The sequence below is a fragment of the Microtus oregoni genome, unplaced genomic scaffold, assembly GCF_018167655.1.
Source record: "Microtus oregoni isolate MIOR12 unplaced genomic scaffold, Mior012 000007F_ref0000211, whole genome shotgun sequence".
NCBI classification, from domain to species: domain Eukaryota; kingdom Metazoa; phylum Chordata; class Mammalia; order Rodentia; family Cricetidae; genus Microtus; species Microtus oregoni.
This window is the reverse complement of record NW_024543066.1, coordinates 32263254-32286827: the sequence shown is the minus strand read 5'-3', so window position 1 is coordinate 32286827 and position 23574 is coordinate 32263254. Positions and strand designations below refer to the sequence as shown.

At 37.0% G+C, this 23574-nt stretch overlaps 1 protein-coding gene across 6 annotated transcripts in view; it reads right to left on the bottom strand.

The window, feature by feature from the left end:
- The window catches only part of Fam135a (family with sequence similarity 135 member A), a 74159-nt gene that overhangs the window by 39944 nt on the left and 10641 nt on the right, over window positions 1–23574 (bottom strand). For all 6 annotated transcript variants that reach the window (XM_041655782.1, XM_041655786.1, XM_041655785.1 and 3 more), the window contains 5 exons: window positions 19523–19611; window positions 18259–18374; window positions 6629–6708; window positions 224–363; window positions 62–132 (listed from right to left, as the gene is read on the bottom strand). In XM_041655782.1, the coding sequence (XP_041511716.1) occupies window positions 62–132; window positions 224–363; window positions 6629–6708; window positions 18259–18335 (368 nt within the window). In that variant the 5' untranslated portion in view covers window positions 18336–18374; window positions 19523–19611. The remainder of the gene's footprint in view (window positions 1–61; window positions 133–223; window positions 364–6628; window positions 6709–18258; window positions 18375–19522; window positions 19612–23574) is intronic.

The following is a 23574-nucleotide window of genomic DNA, read 5'->3' as shown; positions in this document are numbered from 1 at the left end:
TATCAAATAAAGCCACAAGTATCTAAAGATGTTTAGTTCTCTGAACAGCCAGCCTACTTACGAATAATCTCCATCTGTAAAATGTAGATCCAAGGATAACAGAAAATTTATTTCTTCAAGGGTTTCTTCAATCTAAAGAGAAATTTATAAGATGCCTAATATTTATAAATGTTACAAATATGGATTGAAGTCTTACAGTAGGTAGAAATGAAGAGATATTTACCTTTCTTTCATCCAACAACATTTTAACTTTGAAGATCATAACATCATTTAAAACAACTTCTTCATTTTTATATAGGATCTGAAATGTTTTACTGCAAACCACAGCATCATGAACTGAAGCTGGAAAGGCTAATGTCATACCTAAAACAGATGAGATATACAACTGAGAGGTAAAAGACAAACAGTCCAAGTAATTAAATACCACGTTAAAGTACTATAATTTGCTATCACTCCATTGTCATTACCCACTTTATACAGAAGTGTTAAAACATTTCTGAAAACTTAAGTAATTTCTGATAAAAAAGAAAACTGAGTAAAAAGTACACCATAATCATTATGAAATTCCTGTATAGACTTTTCGACTTTTCTCTACTTGAAAGGCAAGTGAGGAAATTGTAGTTTACTAAACACTGTTAAACACAGAAAGGGGGCAACTTAGATTTCCACAGCTGACGTAAAAAGAAACAAGGCTGGCTTTTTATCTTTGTCACTGGGGCAGAAGCCTCCAATTCTCTGCAATCTCAGATTTCTTTGCTAAGGTGACCCAGGATGGCGTTGCCACACAAAGATGAAGACAAACATGGGGTTAGAGAACCAGCTTTCAGTCACATGAAGTAAGGTTACTATCTAGGCAGGAAAAAGAACCGGAGATTTGAAGTTATGTTGGGGGATAATTCAATCAATTCTGTATATCTAATAACACATCAATAAAAACTGTTGATATAGAACTTTGGGTGTGCTTCCCTGACTTGTAATACTGCAAATTCTTATCTACACAGGTTGGGCATGTGAGTGGTGGTAATGTATCTTGATTTTATGGAAAGAAAACAATGAAGGCTTATATATAGAACTTTATATATTCAGTCCTACATATTTATCAAAAAATTTGAAGTTATTTATTGATTGATTTGCTTATTTACTTAGCATGTCTGTATGTTTACCCTTGTGTGTGTACACATGCCACGGTGTATGTGTGGCTATCAGAGGACAACTTAAGGGAGCTGTTTCTCTCTTCCCATGATGTGGGGTCCAGGGATTAAACAAGTTACTAAATTTGATAGCAAGATCCTTTAACCACTGAGTCATCTTGCTGGCATACATTTCTTCTTTTGACTGGCTATGACAGGACACTTTGTTAGAATAATAAAGCTATACTAAAAATGTACTTTCTTGAATGAAGTGGATTCTTCTAGTGAATTATCAAAATTAGCAAACAGTTGAACTCAGTTGGTTAGAAGTAAATGCTGCTGGCCATTCAACTTATGACTGGTATCCGAAGTAGGGCTGTCTTCTTAACCTACGAAACCCCGTTTACTTCCAGAAATATTAATACATGAGAGAAACAGTGTAGAGTCCAGATGACTCATGAAAGATTTCCATATGGGCAATGTGATAGCGAGAGAGTCAGCGGCAGCTTAGCACTCTACTTTGGTCAAAGGAGGGTGGGGACATTCTGAAATGACCTGTTGGCATAGTCTTTAGCAAGGTGAGAGGGACTGAGATGTTCACATTAGGAGAATACCTTGACATAAAGGGAAACCCAGCAGGACAAAGAATGTGCATAAACACTTGCAAATAAAATACTTTGTAAAGTGGGTTTTAAACTGTATTTATAATTTTCTGTAACTTTGAGATATTTCAGAATATACATTTAAAGAAAAACAACAGCTCAAAATTCCATTCTGAATGTTTTAGAGAAGAACCGAGATGGAGAAGAAATTTTCAATACAATCTAGATTCTATGCAAAGCCCCCAGATAATTCTGATTTTCCAGTGGGCTACTTCCTCTCCTATATGTTCCTCTGTACATGTGTATTTGTTGTGAATGTGTGTTGGGGGAAGGATTGGGAGTGTGTATGAATGCTAAAGCTTGCTCTTAGGTGTCTTTCTCCCTCACTTCAAACCTTAGTTTTTGAAGACAAGGTCTCTTACTGAACTTACGGCTCACAAATTCAGTTACACTGGCTTGCCAGCGAGCTCCAGGAATTCTCTGGTCTTTCTCCCTCGTGCTAGGATTACAGGCTGCCATGCCCACCCTTATATATGAATGCTGGGATCCAAATGTTAGCTTTAATGCTCTCATGGTATGTACTTTACAAACTGAACCATCTCTCCAGCCCCTTCCTACACTTTGCACCATGACTGGGGCGTCCTTCTTCCTTACTGATGCTGTCAGGTACTGTCTTCCGTTAAAAACACCTTGTCATTAGACCACTGTACGTCAGTGACCACCCCACTCACTCTTGTGTCACCGAGAACTTAATTTCTTAAAGATTTTGCTTCTTAATTCAGAATTACTCCCTCCAAAACTACCTTATATATTATTCCTCATGAATAGTCAGACAGGTAAACCCTGCACCCCCAACTTTCTAGGTGCTTTTCCTCTTTGTGTGTTCCTGCCCACAGCTTTCCTTAGCTCCTCTTTCCTATGGTCATTTCCTAGAATTTTACATTACTTTTGACTGCAATTCTTCTGCAATATAGGTCTGAATCAACTTCCTGTTATAACTACACCTAGCTTCCCAGCTTACTTCCTCAGATAACAAGGTCTAACAACCCTTCGGGACATCTGAGTTATTCTATGACTCGTAGGCTTCTTCTGGTCTCAGCAATTACCTCCAAATGCCCACGTTCCTTCTTATCACATTTTAAATTGTTTCATCACTATCACAGCCTGTTACATATACACACCCTGTTAAGAGAATCCAGAAATGGTAACATGTGCCAAGAAACCCAGGGACTTTCAAAGCTGAAGAAAAAGGACTGACAATTCCAATGTAGCTTGGTAACTGAATGAGATTGTCTCAAACCACAAAACCAACCAACCATCAAACATCTTATTTTAATACATACACATACATACATACATATGAATAATGTGTATGTGTGGCTATATTATTCTTGCTTTAATATACTGGTTTGAATATCTCAATTTTGTTAAATCCAGCTCTTTGCTTAATCCATACTTATACCCACAAGCCATATGTGCCTGGGGAACAGTACACAACTATTTGGACTTGCTATGCTTTATATTGATGACCACTTATCTAAAGTCATGCTGACTTCTGAACCTGCTTGTTGCTCACATTTCTAGGTGACTACCTCACAGTTTATTTTTTTTCCCAGCTCTAGCCTTTAGTTTCTAATAATTTCAGTTCTTATTTCATGATATAATAACAGCAACAATAATAACCTATCAGAGAATTTCTATATGCTCTACTACCATATCTACCTGCAGATGATCCTAGACAAATTTACTATTTCTCTACTTCCTTTTTTAGCAAACAGCTCAAGTTCTTGGCATTTAGTATATTTATTTAATTCATATCCTCCCCTTATTTTCTATTCAGTCTATTTTGTTATAGCCAGAATTTTAGATGGCCCACCGATTCTTACATCCTGGTGTCCATATCCTTGTATAAATTCTTCCTACAAAGTTACCAGGATTAATGTTTGTGAATACAGCAAAAGTAATGGTATAATTTGTGTAAAGCAGAAGTAATGGACTTCAATTCATGAGAGTCTGAACGAGAGGCATGGAGCTAACTCCTAATACAAAGAAACTGTGAGAATGGGGTGCTTAAAACTAAGCTGGGTGGTAAATTTTTACACAGGAAAAATTAATTCACATTCTAGCTAGTCTCTGACCCATGCAACTGTGCATCAAGATTAATGAATTTTGCACTATTAAATTCAATGAAAAATTCTCAAATCCCACTTGTCAGCATCTGTCATAGTAACAATTTGTCTCAGTTTTGAACATTTTTAATTTGCCTTTCTGGAAAACACACTCTTGTGTTCTCCTGAGAAATTATTTCACTCATAAGGTGGCTAACTAGCTAATCTGCTATAGTTTTACAGATTTTAGAAGACACAAGTGAAAAGATTTTATAATTCCCCACACAGACAGTAGCTGTAAATCACTTATCTCACTTTCTCAAGTTCCATGGAAGTGATGGGGAGACTAGCCAAATGAATATCACACATGCCATACGTTTTTGGTTGCTTCAATCTTTATCAGCAGATATATGTAAATCTGTCTAACCTCTGCATCAGCAGGAGACATTCTCATCAGACTAGACAGTAAAATGTTTATTCCATGCTTCAAACTAAGACTTAATAGCCTCCAAAGTCGCCAATGAGTGTTTAAGTCTGTAATAGGTCTTCTAACTATTTCTGCTCACAAGATGGACAGTAACACAAGGAAGTACACAAAAAAGAATTTTTAACAATGCAGAAGGTCATATATTAAGATTCTTCACAACTCTTGACATTAGAACTCTGACTAAACCAATAAGCTAGATCTCCAGGAAATTGGGAAGCCAGCGCATGGGCAAAGTGCTTGCTATGCCAGCATGAGGACTTGATTTGGATTCCCTACCATGCACATAAAAACCAGGCATGGTGGTATTCACCTATAAGACGGCTCTGGGGGACAGGGATAGGACAAGACCCAGAAGTTGCTGGTTAGTGAGCTTTTGGTTCAATGAGAGATGATACTTCAAATGGTAGGGGAGAGAATGAGGAAGACCCAATGTCAATCCTTCTCCCACAGCAAGCACATAATAGCAACAAATACTATCAAGAATTCCTTAGCAATCTAAAATGAATCTCAAAAGGGGGATGTCCCAAGTTCTTACCCTATCTAATTATTCTATTCCCCTTCCTTCATCCAGCCATGATTAGAGAACTGAGACCTAGCAGGAATCTTTTAAGCATGTGAGCTAGAAATCAAACATTCTATTTGCATTGTTCTTAGATAAAAATGGGAAATACCAACCGTTTCCCAGTAGAGAGAACATCAGTTAAAGCTTTTCATAACTATCTTTTACTAGGTCTCAAAGCTCCTCACAATGTGGGGTGGAAAGACATTTATCGCAAATGCAGAGTTGCTATATATTTTTTCTAAAAATTGGTTTTAAGTTAGCATTTTAATCCTGTACACTTGTGGGTATGGTGTCGTAGCATGTAACTAGTGTTCAGTGGTAAAATCAAGGTAGTCAGCTTTGGTGGCCAGCACTCTACTCTCATGTTATTCTTTTTACACTATGACATCTGCAAAAGGGCTTAGAAATGGGTCAAAGCATGTATATACTCAATGTATTGTTCTGAATCAGAAACAGCTTTTCAACATGGTAAATGCAAAGTCCTCCATGAGGTTAAGAATCACACAGTCCTTTAGTTTTGGATTGAGCACTGCTATCTTAAACATAATAAAGATTTCATGAGTATATTTGAATAAATTACCATCTAACTTGTTAATTTAGTGGCCTATTTTCTTGCTCAAGTGACTATGGTGATCTTGCCTCCAGGAAATCGCAGAATGAGACTGACTGAGAGCTGTCTCCTCCCATCTTATATTCTTCTCTAGTGTTGGGACTAAGAGCATGTACCACTACACTCCTGGTTTCTAGTGTGGCTACTGGGATTAAAGGTGTGTGTTACTACTGCCTGGCCTGTGGCTGGCCATTGTGGCTATTGTACTTCTCAAATTTTCAGGCAAGCTTTATTTACTAAGATGCAAATCAAATGCCTCTATACACAATAATAGAATTCATTAAATTTAATACAAACTAGCATGTTAATATCTACAGTATGATAAAAAGATAACTAACAATTCTAATTTTCAGTAAATTTCTCTAAATATCAAAAGGATTGCATTGTGTTCAGCATAACTGGAGTCTTGGTATATTATTTTTATAATGTTTTGAAAACTACAATATCAGGTTTACATGGCAATTCTTTACAATTTTTAACTAATCATTTCACTACCTAACATCATGGAATAAAAACACATAACACACTGAGTATTTCTTATCCAGAATGCTTGGAATTCAAAGTGCTGAAGGTTTTTAACTCTTTCAGGTTGTAGAAAATATTTGGATATAAATAACGTGCTAGGAATGAGACTCAAGTCTAAAGGCAAAAAATTCATAAGTAGTTTATATGTGAAGGATGGAGATAATTTAATATAGCATTTTTAGTGTATCTCTATAGCTGGGCATGGTGATATATAGTTAAAATACCAGTATTTGAGAAGCTGAGTCACTAGAATGCAAAATTCAAAAGCATATTGTAAAATTCCATTATATACAATAGCCCAGGAATTGTAAATCAAGTATGTATGTACTTTCATTGTGTATCCTTTTAAACCACAACTTACAAACTTACACAACTAATACCACACATATCTATGTTTATCTTCATAAATATTTTCTTATGTGTTCATTTGTAAGAAACCAAATTAAGCTTGTTTTACTAATTTATTAAGAGGGAAATCAGAACAATCCTATCTGGTAATTCATGCTAACAGATGAAAAAAAGTAGAAGTATTTACAAAATACTATCATTGACTAATATGTTACTTCAATTTATTATTTTTAAATTTGAAATATTTTTTACTTACCTGTTGCATGTAACAAGCTGGCTTCTACTCTGTGGGGAATTCTCAGTGGGATTTTCATTGATGCACGAATTTGGTAAAAACTAAAATCAAAATAAGAATATCATTTTAAAACAAATGTTCCTATCTCTACAGTTTGCATATATTAAAAAAAATGGCCCAAATCTACCAGTTTCTACAGTTCAACAAGTTTCCCTATAACATTTTGCTATTTAATTACAAAATATTAGCATAGATTAAAACCAAGAGAAACTTAGCATATATAAAGATGAACAATAACCAAATCGAAGACCCAGATATCAATCCACACACCTACGAACACCTGATTTTCGACAAAAAAACAAAAAAATATAAAATCGAAAAGAGAAAGCATATTCAACAAATGGTGCTGGCACAACTTGATATTAACATGTAGAAGAATAAAAATATATCCATACCTATCACCATGCACAAAACTCAAGTCCAAATGGATCAAAGACCTCAACATAAAGCCAGACACACTGAACCTCACAGAAGAGAAAGTGGGAAGTACACTTGAACTCATTTGGCAGAGGAGATCACTTCCTAAATATAACCCCCGTAGCACAGACACTGAGAGTAACAATTAATAAATGGGACCTCCTGAAACTGAAAAGCTTCTGTAAAGCAAAGGACACGTCAACAAGACAAAATGACAGCCTACAGAATGGGAAAAGATCTTCACCAACCCCACATCAGACAGAGGGCTGATCTCCAAAATAAACAAAGAACTCAAGAAATTGGTCATCAAAAGAACAAATAATCCAATAATAATAATAATAATAATAATAATAATAATAATAATAAATGGAGTACAGACCTAAATAGAGAACTATCAACAGAAGAATCTAAAATGGCTGAAAGACATTAAGGAAATGCTCAACATACTTAGCCAACAGAGAAATGCAAATCAAAACAACTCTGAGATTCCATCTTACACCTATAAGAATGGCCAAGATCAAAAACACTGATGACAACTTATGCTGGAGAGGATGTGGGGTAAAGGGAACACTCCTCCATTGCTGGTGGGAGTGCAAACTGGTATAGGCCCTTTGGATATAAGTATGGGGATTTCTCAGAGAATTAGGAAGCAACCTTCCTCAAGTCCCAGCAATACTACTTTTGCGTATATATATACCCAAAGGATGCTCAATTGTACCACAAGGACATGTGCTCAACTATGTTCATAGCAGCATTGTTTGTCATAGTCAGAACCTGAAAACAACATAAATGCCACTCTACCGAAGAATGGACAAGGAAAATGTGGTACATTTACACAATGGAGTAGTACACAGCAGAAAAAATGACATCTTGAAATTTGCAGGCAAATGGACAGATCTAGAAATCATCATATTGAGTAAGGTAACCCAGACCCAGAAAGTCAAATATCATATGTACTCACTCATAAGTGGCTTTTAGACATAAAGCAAAGTAAAACCAGCCTACAATACACAATCCTAGAGAACCTAGACAACAAAGAGGACCCTAACAGAGACATATATGGCTCTAAACTACATGGGACATAGAAAATGACAAGATCTCCTGAGGAAATTGGGAGCATGGGGACCATGAGAGAGGGTAGAAGGGGAGGGGAAAGGAAGTGAAGGGAGTGGAGAAAAATATATAGTTCTGTTGTAGGACACTTTTCCCGGCCTCCCAGACTCCTGAAATAATCATATAGAAACTGTATTAATTAAATCACCGCTTTATCTTCTTATTGGCTAGCTCTTACATCTTAATTTAACCCATTTCTATTAATCTGTGCATTGCCACATGGCTTGGCAAGGTGGGCAAGGTTCCAGCCAGCATCTGTCTCTGGTGGAGCTATATGACTTTTCCTGACTCTGCCTTTTTTCTCCCAGCATTCAGTTCAGTTTTCTCTGTCTAGCTCTACTCTACCCTATCACAGGTCAAGGCAGATTCTTTATTCATTAACCAATAAAGGCAACACATATTCAGAAGGACTTCCCACACCATCTCTCCTCTTCTGTCTAAATAAAAAGGAAGGTTTTAACTTTAACATAGTAAAATTACATATAAGAAAACAGGTATCATGCAAGAATTACAGTTATAACATTTATATCTACTTTATCTTTTATCATAACTAAGGAAAACTATAACTATCTATTCTTCAACTCCATCAAAGACTCCAGAAAGATATAATATTACCAAAGTTAACAAGAAGTACATCGCCATATTATTGTGTTTTCTTTGAATTTTTGACTGTGAAGGAGCTAAGTACAGAGAGACATTTCATTGTACGGGCTGCTAAGCTAAGCCAGAAAATATATTTTAAAGGTATCTTGATTTCAGAATTTGGCTCTAAGAATATGTTACTTTGGAAAGAGGTTCTTCTTTTGTTTCCACAGAGGATGAGAACCTGAGCAATCCTTCCAGATTAATGTGGTTTGATGGACCAAGACCACCTGAAAGATCTCTGTGAAAGCCCCCCAAAAATACTTCGCCCATCAAAAAGCAGGAAGCAGTTTGGAGAGACCTACACCCAAACTCGGAAGTGATTGTTTATAAATGTTTGTTACATTTAAAGGGGGATAAGCTATAGGGATTTGCATTGGTATGGATCTTGGTTTATTGATCCAAATTTAAGGTTAATTTTTTATACTGTGTATATGTATTTCTGCTCTTGATCAGGGTATTGTGTTTGTTCAGTTTATTTAAATATATAATGTATAATTAAGAAATATAGGTTAATAGATAGTTATCTATAATAATCAAACTTGTAGTTATGTTAGTTAGGTTTTCTAGATGTGCAGATGTATTTCAGATGGATAGGTATTCTTCAGATCTTTCAAAAACTACAGAATATGGCATTTAAAATGTTTTTAAGAAATTGGCACTTTTCATGACAATGAGACACATCTACTTCAAGAGGAAGATAGGCATTGAACAGGCTCCTTAAGGCATTGTTTAGCCATTTGGGTAAGAAACTGCTCTTGCCTGAACTGCTTGATGCTATGCGGTATGAACTGGACATGCAGGACCCACAGAGAAAGGAGTGCTGAACTTGCCTAAAGGTGAGACGATCCTTCTGGATTTCTGCTTCATGAAAGAGTCTGTAAGACATTCTGCAGGACACAGAAGAAAGTGACTGACAAATTGCCAACATAGGCAGAACTGTCTTTCCTGCTTCATGGAAAAGTCTGCTGGATAATATCTATGGGCCTGTAAGCTGAAGATGGATGCTCCAACAATACAGAAGAACTTTGGGTGACTGTCCAGGCAGCAAGATATCTCTGTGAATTCTAGAGTTTTGGAAGTTGTTTACAATGTACTTCCTGTTTACTTAGGTAATATTATATCCTTCTGGAGTCTTTAATAGAGTTGAAGAAGAGATAGTTATAGTTTTCCTTAGTCATGATAAAGTAGATATAAATGTTGTAACTGTAATTCTTGCTTGATACCTGTTTTGTTATATATAATTTTACTATGTTAAAGTTAAAACCTTCCTTTTTATTTAGACAGAAAAGGGGAGATGATGTGGGAAGTCCTTCTGAATATGTGTTGCTTTTATTGGTTAATGAATAAAGAATCTGTTTTGGCCAGTGGCTTAGCAGAAATAGAACTAGGTAGGAAAACTAAACTGAATCATGGGGAAAGAAAGGTGGAGTCAGAAAGCTGCCATAGAACCACCAGAGCAGAATGATGCAAGCTGCCAGCCAGAACCTTGCCAGTAGGCCAAGAGACTCAAGTAAAATATAAAATAATAGAAATGGATTAATTTAAGAGATAAGAGTGAGCTAGAAATATGCATAAGCTATTGGCCAAACAGAATTGCAAATAATATAGTTTCTGAGGGATTATTTCAGGGCTGAGGAGCCAGGAACAAACAAGAGGGCTCCTACAACATAGCTCAACAAAAACAATAAGAAAAAAATAGAAACTAAGGATGAACAGCAGAAACAGAAGCAAATGTATACATGGTAGCTTCTACTTTACAGCAGGGAATGTGACAGTAACCTACAGGGATAGAAATGCACCTAAGATAATAAAACTGGGGTGACAAGAGGGCCAGCAGCTAACGGAACTTGCTCCTACTCCTTAAGTTCAATGCTTACAACCTTCATGGCAAAAGAGAACTGACTTCCAAAGGCTGTCTTCTGACTTTCACATGCTAGTAAGTGTGCACTTGTATATGTGTACACACACACAATATAACAAATGTAAAAAAAAAAGAAAATGTTCTTAATTGTGGCTTTGAAAAAGACATTAGATTAATTTTAAATAGATTTTCAAAATGGTCTTGACACACATCTGAAATTTTAGTATGCAAGAATCAGGAAGCTGGGGCAGAAAGATTATAACTTTGAAGCCAGCCTTCACTTTGAAAGGCCTTTTTCTCAGAAAAACAACAACAAAACTCCTCTTATTATAAACTAGAAGGTGCAATGCATACTACTGGGGGAGAAAAGAAATTACTAGTGTGACCAGCTTGAGCCCTTTAAGTTATAATGATGATGACTTGCACAAGATCAGCTAACTGGAATCCCAGCATAAACAGGGAGGCACACATGAAGTCCTACCTACAGCTAAACAGTTATTGGTAACTAATGCTTGTTGGGAGAGGGAGAATATCCATTTTCACTGGGATGAAACCTGATAGGTTGTTTGTTTTCTAATGAGACAGAAGCAAACTTCAAATCACACAGCTAAGTTTTCTAGGAGCTTTTCAACCTTCCATGTGAAGAATATGGTTAAATATTAAGTGAAATATTGCAATTTTTAAACATAAGTATGTAATACAAAAGCTTATTAAGACTAAACAAACACTAGGCGATATTTCATTTTAAACTTCTGAAGCAGTACTATTTATTAAGTGTCCAACTATAATCCTATATTTAACAATTTACACAAAGGTAGGCATTTAATATATGTTAGCTGGGAAAAAAACTCATAAAGTCTAAATAAAATTCATAATTATTTATCACAGAATCACAAATATCAAAAGGAACAAGATTGGTAAGGCTACGGAACCAAAGGAACCTCTCTGTAAATGATTGGTGGGCATACAAATTATCACAGCCATCAAGGAGAACAATAGAGTAGTTACCCAAAAAAGCTATAAATAGTATGATCATATGATCAGCAATTGAAATTCCTATGTGCACTCACATACTGTAGCATTACCCACAACAATTAAGTAGGCAAGCTGTTTACCCATGGACGATACAAGAAAATGGAGTGCACACCATAAAATGAGCTCTTAAAGGAAACTGTCATTTGCAGTAACACGAATGAATCTGAAAGGCAGTTTGCTTTGTTAAATAATCCAGGCACAACAACTTCTACGTCAACTTAGTTATCTGTGAAATCTCAAAAAGCTGAACCTGTGAAAGAGGCATGCAGCATGCTAGTAGAAGACAGAGGTAGGAAGGGTGAGTGGTGGGGTAAAGGCCTGGAGGGTGGAGTGTGTTGGTCAAAGGATACAACATTTCTGTTACAAAGGAAAATTAAGTCTCTGTGAGATTGTACAGTATGGTGACCATTCAATAATAATGTATTGCATACTTCAAAATTTCAAAAGAACTTTAACTATTTTTACAACATACTAAAAGATAAGCAGGTGAGGCAATAGCCAACCTCACTAACTTAAATAGCTTCAAAATTTTCTATATCAAAACATAACATTATATCCTATAATAAACCATGACTATATATTTCTTCTAAATATGAAAACGTCCCAGTTAGAATACATTAGGGAAAACCTACTGGATAGTTCTAAAGGATAGGACACTACCTAAACATTCTGCATCAAAGACCAATGAGCGCAAGGGTTCAGTAATACACATCTCCTTAATGGTGGGCCATGCACCCTGTTGTGACTACTCTTCCCTGTACTTAGGAAAAGCAACTATACAGTGAACCAACAGATAGGACTGGATCTGGCCCATGCCTAGTTTTCCACCCTGTTTAGTATTCCCATAATTAGCACTATCACACACTGTCATAGTATTTTGCCTAGTTTTATATAAAATGTTAGCTTAATTAGCAAATAAGGATATCACTTTGTTTCATACTTAGATTTTTTGGTAATAACTATCACCAGCAAAGCAGAGATTAATGTGAGAGAAAAAACACCAGAAAAAGAAAGAAAAGAAAATACTGTTAGAAAAGCCAATTCCAACTGTATCCTATAATCACTGGTTCAGAACACAGCGATTAGATACTATAAAAGAGAAAAATGAGACAATATCATTAAACATGCTAAGAATTCTATGAGTTCATTCTGCCATTAAATAAAAACTATAACTGAAAGAGACTAAGGCACAAAACCCTGAATATAACTAAATAAGAGAAACAAAACCTTATGCCTTTTCTATACAGGCTGCACTTCAGAGTAACCAACAAGTTAAGGAAGCAATGTTTCTCTTTTTAGAATCCCAGGTAATAATGACAAAAGAAGTAAGAATTAGAATACACTGTTTGGAAACGCCTAGTAAAATAATCACTCTGGGCAAAGACCTTCAAAGGACACTATCTATTAGGTTATAGAAAACTTTGTAAGAGCCGGCCAGGCTGATAGCACTGGAACAAATCTTGTTACAAAAAGAAGCAGCCAGACACTGTAATGTTCTGTAATGTATCCAAAAAGGGCACAGCACCACTTGAGCATTATAGCCTTTAAAAAAAAAAAAAAATCTAAGAGAAAATCAAATGCACAATGTGAATGTAAATTTTAATAGAATAAGAATGCATTTCTATGATACATTTCTTTTGGAACTAAACTTAACTGTATGAGGCCAAAAGTGTTGAAAACAAGGTAGTAGGTGGTAATGATGGCTCAGTGGGTGCAGGCTGCTTGCTACCAAGTCTGGTGGTTTGAGATTTGTATCTGGAAAAGAAAGAACTGACTCCCGCAGGCTGTCCTCTGATCTCCACACATGTGCTGTGCCACATGAGTGCCCACAGGCAGGCAGATAGACACACACACACACACACACACACACACACACACACACACAAAAGTACATATAGCATTAAAATTTTTGATTTCATTTATTCATCTGTTTGTATGTATGCATACAGATATGTACATGCTACAGTGTGCCTCTGGCAAATTCTGTTAAGAGGTCTCTCTGAATGGTTTCTTTCTCTCTTTGGATCCTTGCCTACTCCATGACAAGATGTAGGATGAAAAACTAAAAGAAAGCTGTGTCTGCCAAGCTGAGGTCATTCTGCATCAGCTAGTACTCACTCAACCTGTCAGCTGACTGCATCAATCAGTGAACCCAGCAAAGATTAGCCAAGCCAAACCAGCTTAGCAAAACTATTGGGCCACAGCTTTAGGAGTGGAAACACATGTTTGATGCAATGCTACTGTAAGTTCTGTACTTGTTATTAGCTGTTTATAGCTGCAGTACCACAGTAATAAATAAAAAATATAGAAACCAATAACTAGGATTGTTACCTAATGAAAATTTAAAGCACAATGACTTCATGGACAATCTAAATTATAAGAGGCAGAACAATAAAGAAGAAACTACAGAAGATGAGAAAATGGTAACTTATAGTGTGAAATGATAAAATATGTTATCTATAATAACTTAAAATGAAATGCCTTCAGAAACTTTTGGACATGAAAAAGCAATCATGAACAGCTGCTACTAGCTGAGCCCTGTAGGACGGAACAGGAGAGGAAAGGCTGAAGAAAGAATCAGTCACGCTACATCAGGCTTTCAGAACTACAGAGGGATGAGGACTTGGGTGTGGGGAAATAAAAAAGTCTTTGCTTCTGGTCTCCTAAAATAAGATGAATCAAAGATTATATCAAGAATGTTGAGCCGGGCGGTGGTGGCACACGCCTTTAATCCCAGCACTCAGGAGGCAGAGGCAGGAGGATCTCTGGGAGTTCGAGACCAGCCTGGTCTACAAGAGCTAGTTCCAGGACAGGCACCAAAGCTATAGAGAAACCCTGTCTCGAAAAACAACAACAACAACAAAAACAAAACAAAACAAAAAAAAAAAGAATGGTGATAAATATTTTTCTTCAAAATTAACCAAAAGGATTAAGGTAGGCTGTAAAGTAGGCATCCTTTGATTGACAAAATGCTTTTTAGGAAGTTTATAGGCATGAGCTCACAGAACTCTGATCCCCAAGTGGTTTTTGAAACATGTTTCAAAAACAATTACAGGTATGGACTTTTAAAGTATGGACTAGTCAGCCCATGGCCATAGCAGGCATACAGAATGCCCATAAAATATGAGTCCAAAAGGCTAGCAGCTAAGTTCTGTAACTTTCTAAACCAACAGAATGCAATGGAAGAAACAATATGCAAATTCAAGGGGCTTATAACTTCTGTATAAATATATATATATATATTTTTTTGATTTTTCGAGACAGGGTTTCTCCGTAGCTTTTGGTTCCTGTCCTGGAACTAGCTCTTGTAGACCAGGATGGCCTCGAACTCACAGAGATCCGCCTGCATCTGCCTCCAGAGTGCTGGGATTAAAGGCGTGCGCCACCACCGCCCGGCATAAATATATTTTTTGACTTCTGTTGTGAGAACTAAATCAGGCTAACCTACTGATGAATGAGAACAGAGTGGGGCAGAGAAAAGCATAGCAGGTTATTTTCATCTTTTTAATAAGATGGTAAAAACAAGCTAAATCCTCTCAAAAACAAACTCTTTTAAAGCTAGGACATCTCTTCCTGTACTTATGTAGTTATTGATCACCTGTGACCATGAGAACCACCTAGCCCAAGACGTGGGCTAAATTCTACAGAAAGATACTTAGTCATGAACCACTTCCCACTACTCCCCTACCCTGCTCCACCCCTCCCTTTTCCCTTGCCCAAGTTGTCATTAGGAAGCAGGTTGAACTTAGCAAGCAGGCTGAGCTTGAAGCACATCTCCAAAGAAAAGATACAAAAGACTTCCTGCCCTCCATCTGCCAAAAGAAAGGACATAAGGACGAAGAACTCTATGTCCCTGAAAAAGTGGGGATCTTAAACCTACATTCCGTAAAACCTAAGAGCTTCTCAAAAAAATGAGGGACCTTTAAGAACATTTAACCACTGTCCCCTAGGGCCTCAATAAAAAATGGACTCCTAACAGAGGATGAAGGAAACAGAAATCTGCAGCCAGTGGCCTTCTCCTTGGGAAAAGGATCTGTTAGTCAAATTGTCTTACAATTGATCTACATATCTTCTAAACTCTGTCTCATGTCTTTCTATAAATTGTTAGACTGACATAGGAATAGTGGAATTAGTTTTTTTTTTCTCTTCTCTTCTTGTTTGGCTAGACTAGAAATAGATCCAGTTACTTTTACCAGGTTTTGCTACACTGTTTCTTCTGGAATATGGGGAACTGAGTCAGCAGGCTGTGGACGTGAGCACTGGAGAGCACAGCATGCCGTACAGCCTTCAGAGTTACAGCTGAGAGCTACTGCAGATGCCTCACTGTGCTAATCCCTTTTTGTCTTTGAAAAGTGTTTCCCGTGCCTGAAACATTCATATAATTCAGGCCAGCCTAACACTAATTTTTCTTTGTGCCCTTTCCCAAGTGCTAGAACTTATACACATGAACCACCATAGATAGTACACTGCAACCATAAATTTTGCTATGTGTGGTGGTTTGAATGAGGATGGCCTCCCTAGGTCTGTATGCTTGAAATCTTAGTCCCCAGTTGGTGGAACTGTTTAGAAAGGGTTAGATGAGGGCTTGGTGGAAGAAGTATATCACTGGAGAGGGCTTTGAGGTTTCAAAAGACTGGGCCCAATTCCCAGAATGTGTATTCTCACTCTCTTTGCTGCCAACCTAAGGATCAAGATATTAAATGCTCAGCTGTTTCTGCTGCCACGCCTCTATTTCATCACCACAGACTCTAATTCTATGAAACTATAAGACCTATATTAAATGGTTTCTTTTATAAGTAGCCTTAGCAATGGTGTCTTATCACAGCAGTAGAAAAAATAACTAAGATGCCACATTAACAAAGTACTCATAGCAGTAGTAATAATAATTCTATTCTCACTTGGAAATGACTCACCCTAAGTCCACAGTATTAACTCATCTCCAGATACTACAGCTTTGCCTTTCCTTAGGACCTTCTCTCTAGAACTCTAGAAAACAACCACTTTCCTACATAGCCTTAAAGAAAGGACATATTTCTTGATGGTACATACCCAGCACTTGGAAGACGTAGGAACAAGAATTGTCATGAGTTTAAGGCAGCCAGTGCTATGTACCAAGATATAATAATAATAATGTTCATATTTCCAACCCTTAGCTTAAGTTGCTTTCCTATTAAAAGAATCTTTCATTTTATCCTTTGCCTATTTAAGTCTTACCTGAATTTTAGTCCTATCTCTCTGAGGTAAGACAGACAGATGAAAAAGGGGACACAAAGGGAGGAAGAAGTCCCTAACCTTATGCTCTAGCTTGCTGCTGAAAAGTTAAGAAACTTCAGTATAAAGCCAAAATTGTCTACAGATAATGACTGTTTTTCTAAAGACTGTTCAAACAAGGATCTGCTAAACACAAATGGGCTGGAGACATGGTTCAGTGGTTAAGAGAGGATAGTACTCTTGCAGAGGACCCAAGTTAAGTTCCCAGCTCTCCTGTCAGGTTACCCACAACCAACTGTATCTTGAGCTCCAGGGGATCTGATGCCCTCTTCTGGCCTCTGTAGGCCATGAATATGCATACACACACATAGAGGATTATTTAGGCTTAGGGTCTTTGTAACCTTGACATTCACTATACTAGTACTTCTTTCTCGCTATTAAACCTAAACAATGCACCTCAGAAACCACCTTAAATTTTCATTTACAAAAGAAAATTAAGATAACAAAAAGTAAACCAGCTCATATAGTCTTCTTTAATTTTTAACTTAAATTTTAAGATGTGCTTAATTTTTAAAACTTATTGACAATTACACACTTTATACATACTACGGAGATAGAGAATCATATAGACAAGATCGTACTGGCACTGAAATGAGACTTTTCTTGAGAAGCTCACATCCATGTTTTGGGTATGAACTGTGATTTTCCTAAACAATTCTCATTCTTTGTTCCTCTTAAATGCTGACTCTTGAGAGCACATTATCCTTTATCTTGGTAAGCTAACTGCTTTACCCTGGCTCACTGTGAAGTACTTTTCCTTAGAGCATCAAAGATATGGCTTTCTCTGAATGGAGATCTAAGTGGGGAAGAAACGCCTCAGGCTACACAACAGTGTTGGGCTGTGTTTTCCTATTGCTGCTAATATCAATGTAATGACTTTACTAATAGACAAATCCAGAAAAATGTCCTGCTTGATTTCTACACTTTCTTATACCTTCCAAAGCTTCATTATGCATGCTTTGCATATCTGTTTAGCTGTTTCTTTGTAAACAACCTTTCCTCCATATATGCTTTTAAACAGTAAAAATGAGACAGGACATTTTCACTAAAGCACCTCCTCAATGATCAATATAAATTCACAAATACATATTGAAAACATTCAGCATTATCACTAAATCCATGAGCATAATCCCCAAATATCTACTTAAATGAAATTACTTAAAGACTATAATAACCCGAATACAGCTCATTTTTAAAATATATACTTAAATAAAAATCTGTAATTAAATTCTTACTATAAAATGCATACCCTCTTTGGAATAAATCCACGTTGTAGAACTTGTTTAGCTCCACGGAGAATTCTACCATTGCTTGAACTTCAGTCATGTTTAATTTATACCCAGAGGACAAATCTGGCAACAGCACCTTAGTGAAAAGGGGGAGGGGTCATGAGAAGCACAACAGAAATGCCAATTTATAAGCCTAACTAAGCTTAATCTAACTAAATAGTACCCGAGTCCAAAGACTGCCAAAGAGCAGTACTATTTTTACCACTTAAGACTGGTTGATTATGAAGCTTTTCCAACATTTGTTTCCCTGATGACATCCATGTAATAATCTATGAAAGGATTTTTTTGTTAAGAAAATATTGATTAAAGAGCAAAGTAATTTTTAATTTAAAAAAGAAATTTCCCCTTCATTATAAAAGCCTAAAAGCATTCATTTTTACATAAGTTAAAACAAAAGGTACACATGCGAGTGAAAATGAAAACATTCACAGAGCCACTGAGATATATACTCATGAGTGCATTACTACGACTTTTATAAAACTGGTGTCAGCGGCATGCATATTTTCTAATCTGCTCATTTCACATAATTTTCTGATAAACATTTAAGCCAATAAGTTCATAAGTAACATTACTTTAATGTGACTATGATACCGTGAGTGTGTCACAGTCTAAACAGCCATCTCGTGCTGGTGGTGCTCCAGCGGCTTCCATCTTAACTATCAGAAAATGACAGACACCCTTACCAAGAGCACAGGCTTTCAAAAGCAATTTAGAGAAAAGAAGTGCTAGGAGACAATTCTCCACTGATTCCTGGTGTCTCTGCACCTGGTCCCAGCAGAGACACTGCAGTCTTTCCTCCAGGTTCTCTATCCTGGGACATTTGCGTACAGTTCTAAACATCAGAGACTGGGTCTCACTTTAGAAAACAGCCGATGTGAGACTATTCTACACAGTAAAGTCTTCCAAAGCAGAAAACAGGTAGGCCCACTGTCCACTAATCAGCGTTTCCAGACCGTCTAGCTCAGGGTTCCTCTTCTATAATTTATCCCTGTGTAGCTGTCACCTGGCACACTAGCTCGAACGCTCTGACTACAAACCATTTTTCTCTGACTGGTGAGTCTAGTGTCTTCTCTCAACCTTTTGGCACCATGGCAAGCAACTCTTTAGCATGCAAGCATAGTAAAATCTCCAACTTTCACAGCTCTTGAAAACATACTTCCTTAAAATTCTGCAAATATTCTAACTTATAATGAATTACAAACAAAAGAAATACCATATGCTTACCTCTGCTGATCAAATCTTCACTTTACATTATTAAATAACCAATCTTGTATTTCCAGTTACTGATTCTTGTTAAAAATATATTGTTCCCCCTAGGAGGAAGAAGCAATAAAATCTCAAATAAAATTAGAGATACAAAATCTATTTTAAAAATACCTATATATCTTTATGTATTACTTAATATTCACAATTTACATACAGGACCTACACCCTCCTCAAGGCTAGGGAATACATTTTAACTTCAGCACTATTATGTGTTTCTATTAAGGATTCACATATATAGACTGCACAGTGAAATATGGAGTACTTTCTTAATTCAGTGGTTCAGAAACACTTCTCAATAATACCTAAAACACTGGAAGCTTATCAATAATTTTTAAGATGTAGAATTTCTCATTTATAATAATAAAGTAGTGATTTTTGAAATTTCATGCATATGCATGCATTTCATACAGACACATATGCATAAAACATAGTATCTAAAATAATGACAAAAGGTTGTTTGACTACGCTGTAGTTTTCCTTACATTTCAAATATTTAGATGAAAAAGTCTGCCTTTAACATAATTGTATTCCAAAAACATTAAAATGATCATGTTCATTCTTCACTGTTTCTTTTGTCATGAGGGTGTAGAATGTGCCAAGTACTAAGGCTGCTACTTTAGTAATCTCATCAACAATAATAAAGATTAATATCGATCAAATCAATGTATCTTTAGATAAGAGGCTCCCCATTTCACAGAAGTAAGTATAGGTCAGTTCTGGATCCCGATGGGCTCAGTAATCACAAGGAAAGGTGTAAGCACATACAGTATAGTAGAAAGATAACAATAAGGTTTTGAGATTTCAGGCCTGAGATGTTGCCTCCCTCAGATTTTCATCGGCTTTAAGGTACACAGCATCCATCTCACATAAACCAGTAGTAACCCATTACATGGGCAAGAGATAAGTTTAGATCTCTTGTAAGTTCCTTTCATTTTGGGATCTCTGCTACAATAATTGGGCTTTTCTTATATAAAGAATTTAATATGAGAAGTAGGGTACAGCTATAATAGAACCCTAAAATATATGAATCAATTACCAGAGGTAGGGTACAGTTGCAACAAAATCCTAAGGTACCTGGTTTTAGCTCAGTAATTGCAGGCAACAAGGAAACACACTACTAAAATACTGATAAGCTCCCTTACATATAGCAAAAACAACTTGCAAAAATATCTACAATGACCTCTAAGACCAGGTGTCCAGAGCCCCAGAAAAGTAGCTGAACCACACTGGTTGTGTGTGGGTGGTTCTTTGCTGTTTACTTTGGCTGATTTGTGAGTCAAGATGGAAGGAAATAAAGGGGCAGAAACTGGGGCCTTGCAGCCAAATATTCCAATATCCTAAAACAGGATGACTACCTTTCTCAAAGGAATTCTAAAAATTGTTGATATAAAGAGTTAAGATTGGGTTAAAGGTGTTGCCGACAAGTGCCTGTTATTACTAATAGTTTAAAGACAATGGCCACTAAAATGAGAGACAAAGATGAAGATAAAGATAAAAATAAGGCTATTAAAATGAAGTAGGTATATAAAGAAAGGGCAAGCATATGAACCACATCCACAAAGGAAGTTTAGTGAGTTGCTATCACAGAAAATAGAAGAGGAAAATATTATGGAAGTCCTTTTATGGTGTAGGAGGTCCTTCTGTCTTTGTGTTGCTTTCACTCGTTAATATAGAAACTGCATTGGGCCCGTTGATAGGGCAGAACTTAGGCAGGTGGGGAAAACTAAATGGCATTCTGGGAGAAAGGAGGCAGAGTCAGAGAGAGACACCATGGATCCACCAGAGACAGACGCTGGAAATTTTACCTGGTAAGCCACTGCCACATGGCAATACACAGATTAATAGAAATGGGTTACATTAAGATGTAAGAATTAGTCAATAAGAAACTAGAGCTAATGGGCCAAGCAGTGTTTTAATTAATACAGTTTCTGTGTGGTTATTTTGGGGCTAAGCTAGCCGGGTAGCTGGGACAAACAAGTGGGCCCTCTCCTTGCAACACTTTAATTTTTTTACAGAACAGTATTTGTCAAAGAAATAATGGACAAAAGCCTGTGACTAGGTATAGAATTTGCAATAGCAGGAAGCTATGAAAGGAAGGCTATGAAAACTGAGCGTGAGCTTTAATGTAGCTGCATGGAGGTTAACACAAGGAAGAATCCAGACAGCAGCAATCAGAGGCCTCCTAATGCAGAGAACACAGGTGTTCTTCCACTGCAGGACAGAGCATCTTCATCATTCCAGTCCAGCATTGCTCTCAACTACAAAGTCTTTCCTACTGTTTGTTTTCCCAAATGGGAGACTTTTTACTATTCTGTTTCTGATTTTATCATAAAATATTGGCACATGTAGGAGGGATGGGGTGGGGCAGCCTGGTGTTTTATTTCTAGGTAACCGGACTTGCAGATCTCTCAGTGACCTAGGATTAATGTAACACACAGTGGGTTCATTTAGTTCTTTAGTTTTGTTTTGATTTAGGAAGGGATGTCATGTGTTTCCGACAGGTTACACATGGAACATCTGATGGCTAGAGTAGCAGACTGGTGCACTGCGTGCCACTTCTTTCCTCTTTTCCAAGCCAAATGGTTAGCTAGTCCGAGACTGAGAACAATCTCTTTTGATGTCAAATTATTCTGCCCATGGAATGTGGCCAACCTGACCCTACTCATGGAATATAAACTGAAGAAAAATCTTCGCTCTGAACCTCACTTTCTTCATTGTGTCTAGGATGGAATACATTTTTGATCACACAGATTAGGACTAGCAAAGAAGGAAAGGACTACGGACTCCAGTGTCTGAGCTGCTCAGACCGCTCAGTTTTACAGTCTTGAGTCCTCTGACAGTGAATGCACGTATCCATACCTGGTCTATGCAGTTCTTTCCTAACTTCTCTGACCTCAACTCCTAGCAGGCTGCCCTCTCCAGCCATATGCAACTCCTTTCTATTCCTTAAGCATGCTAGATGGCCCCAAAGTTTTTGCATCCACTTTTCTCTGGAGCTCTTGTCCCTCCAGGTATGTACATAAGTCACTCCTTTACCTTCTCTGGGGCTAGACTCAAAAACCAGCTTCTCAATTAGGCCTGCCCTGGCCACATCATCCTGCCACACCCTATTGGTTTCCTAAGTTCTTATGTCTCTTTAAAATATTAAAGACTTTACTATAGTAAGCTTTTTCATTGGCCATCTGCTCGCAAACTAACAGAGACTTATTATTGATTATGAAAGTTTGGCATTTAGCTTAGACTTGTTCCACTAGCTCTTATAACTCAACCTACTGATATTGATCATTGTTTTTACATCATAGTTTTTTTTTGTTTTTTGTTTTTTCGAGACAGGGTTTCTCTGTGGCTTTGGAGCCTCTCCTGGAACTAGCTCTGTAGACCAGGCTGGTCTCGAACTCACAGAGATCCGCCTACCTCTGCCTCCCGAGTGCTGGGATTAAAGGCGTGCGCCACCACCGCCCGGCCATAGTTTTTTTTTTTTTTTTTTAATCTTTCATTCTGTATGTCCAATTCTCTCCATGTCTCGCTGGAGTCTCTCTGGAGTAATTGGCACACCTAGATTTCTCCTCCTTTTCCTCTCTCCCTGGAAATCCCGCCTATCTCTCCTGCCTAGCTATTGGCCATTCAGCTCTTTATTAAACTAATCACAACAATAAATCTTCACACAGTTTACAAATAACCTACAACACTTTGCCTACTATCTTTTAAAATCGGGGTATCGCTACATATCCCATGCTGGTCCTGAATTTCCAATCTGTCTACTTCTTCTAAATAACTTAATTGTAAGTAAATGGTACCAAATCCAGTCTTATTACTCTTATATCTAAAATATAAACTTCTATAAAAATGGGAAATTCTGGTTACTGTTTATTGAGCCATATCTATGGCCAGACACATGGAAGGTTCTCAAATTTAATTTAGAAATATTTAAGATACTATTATTAAAGATTCCATGAACAGAAATGATCATTTTTCTCCTATCTAAAATAAACCAATTTGGAGAAAGGACT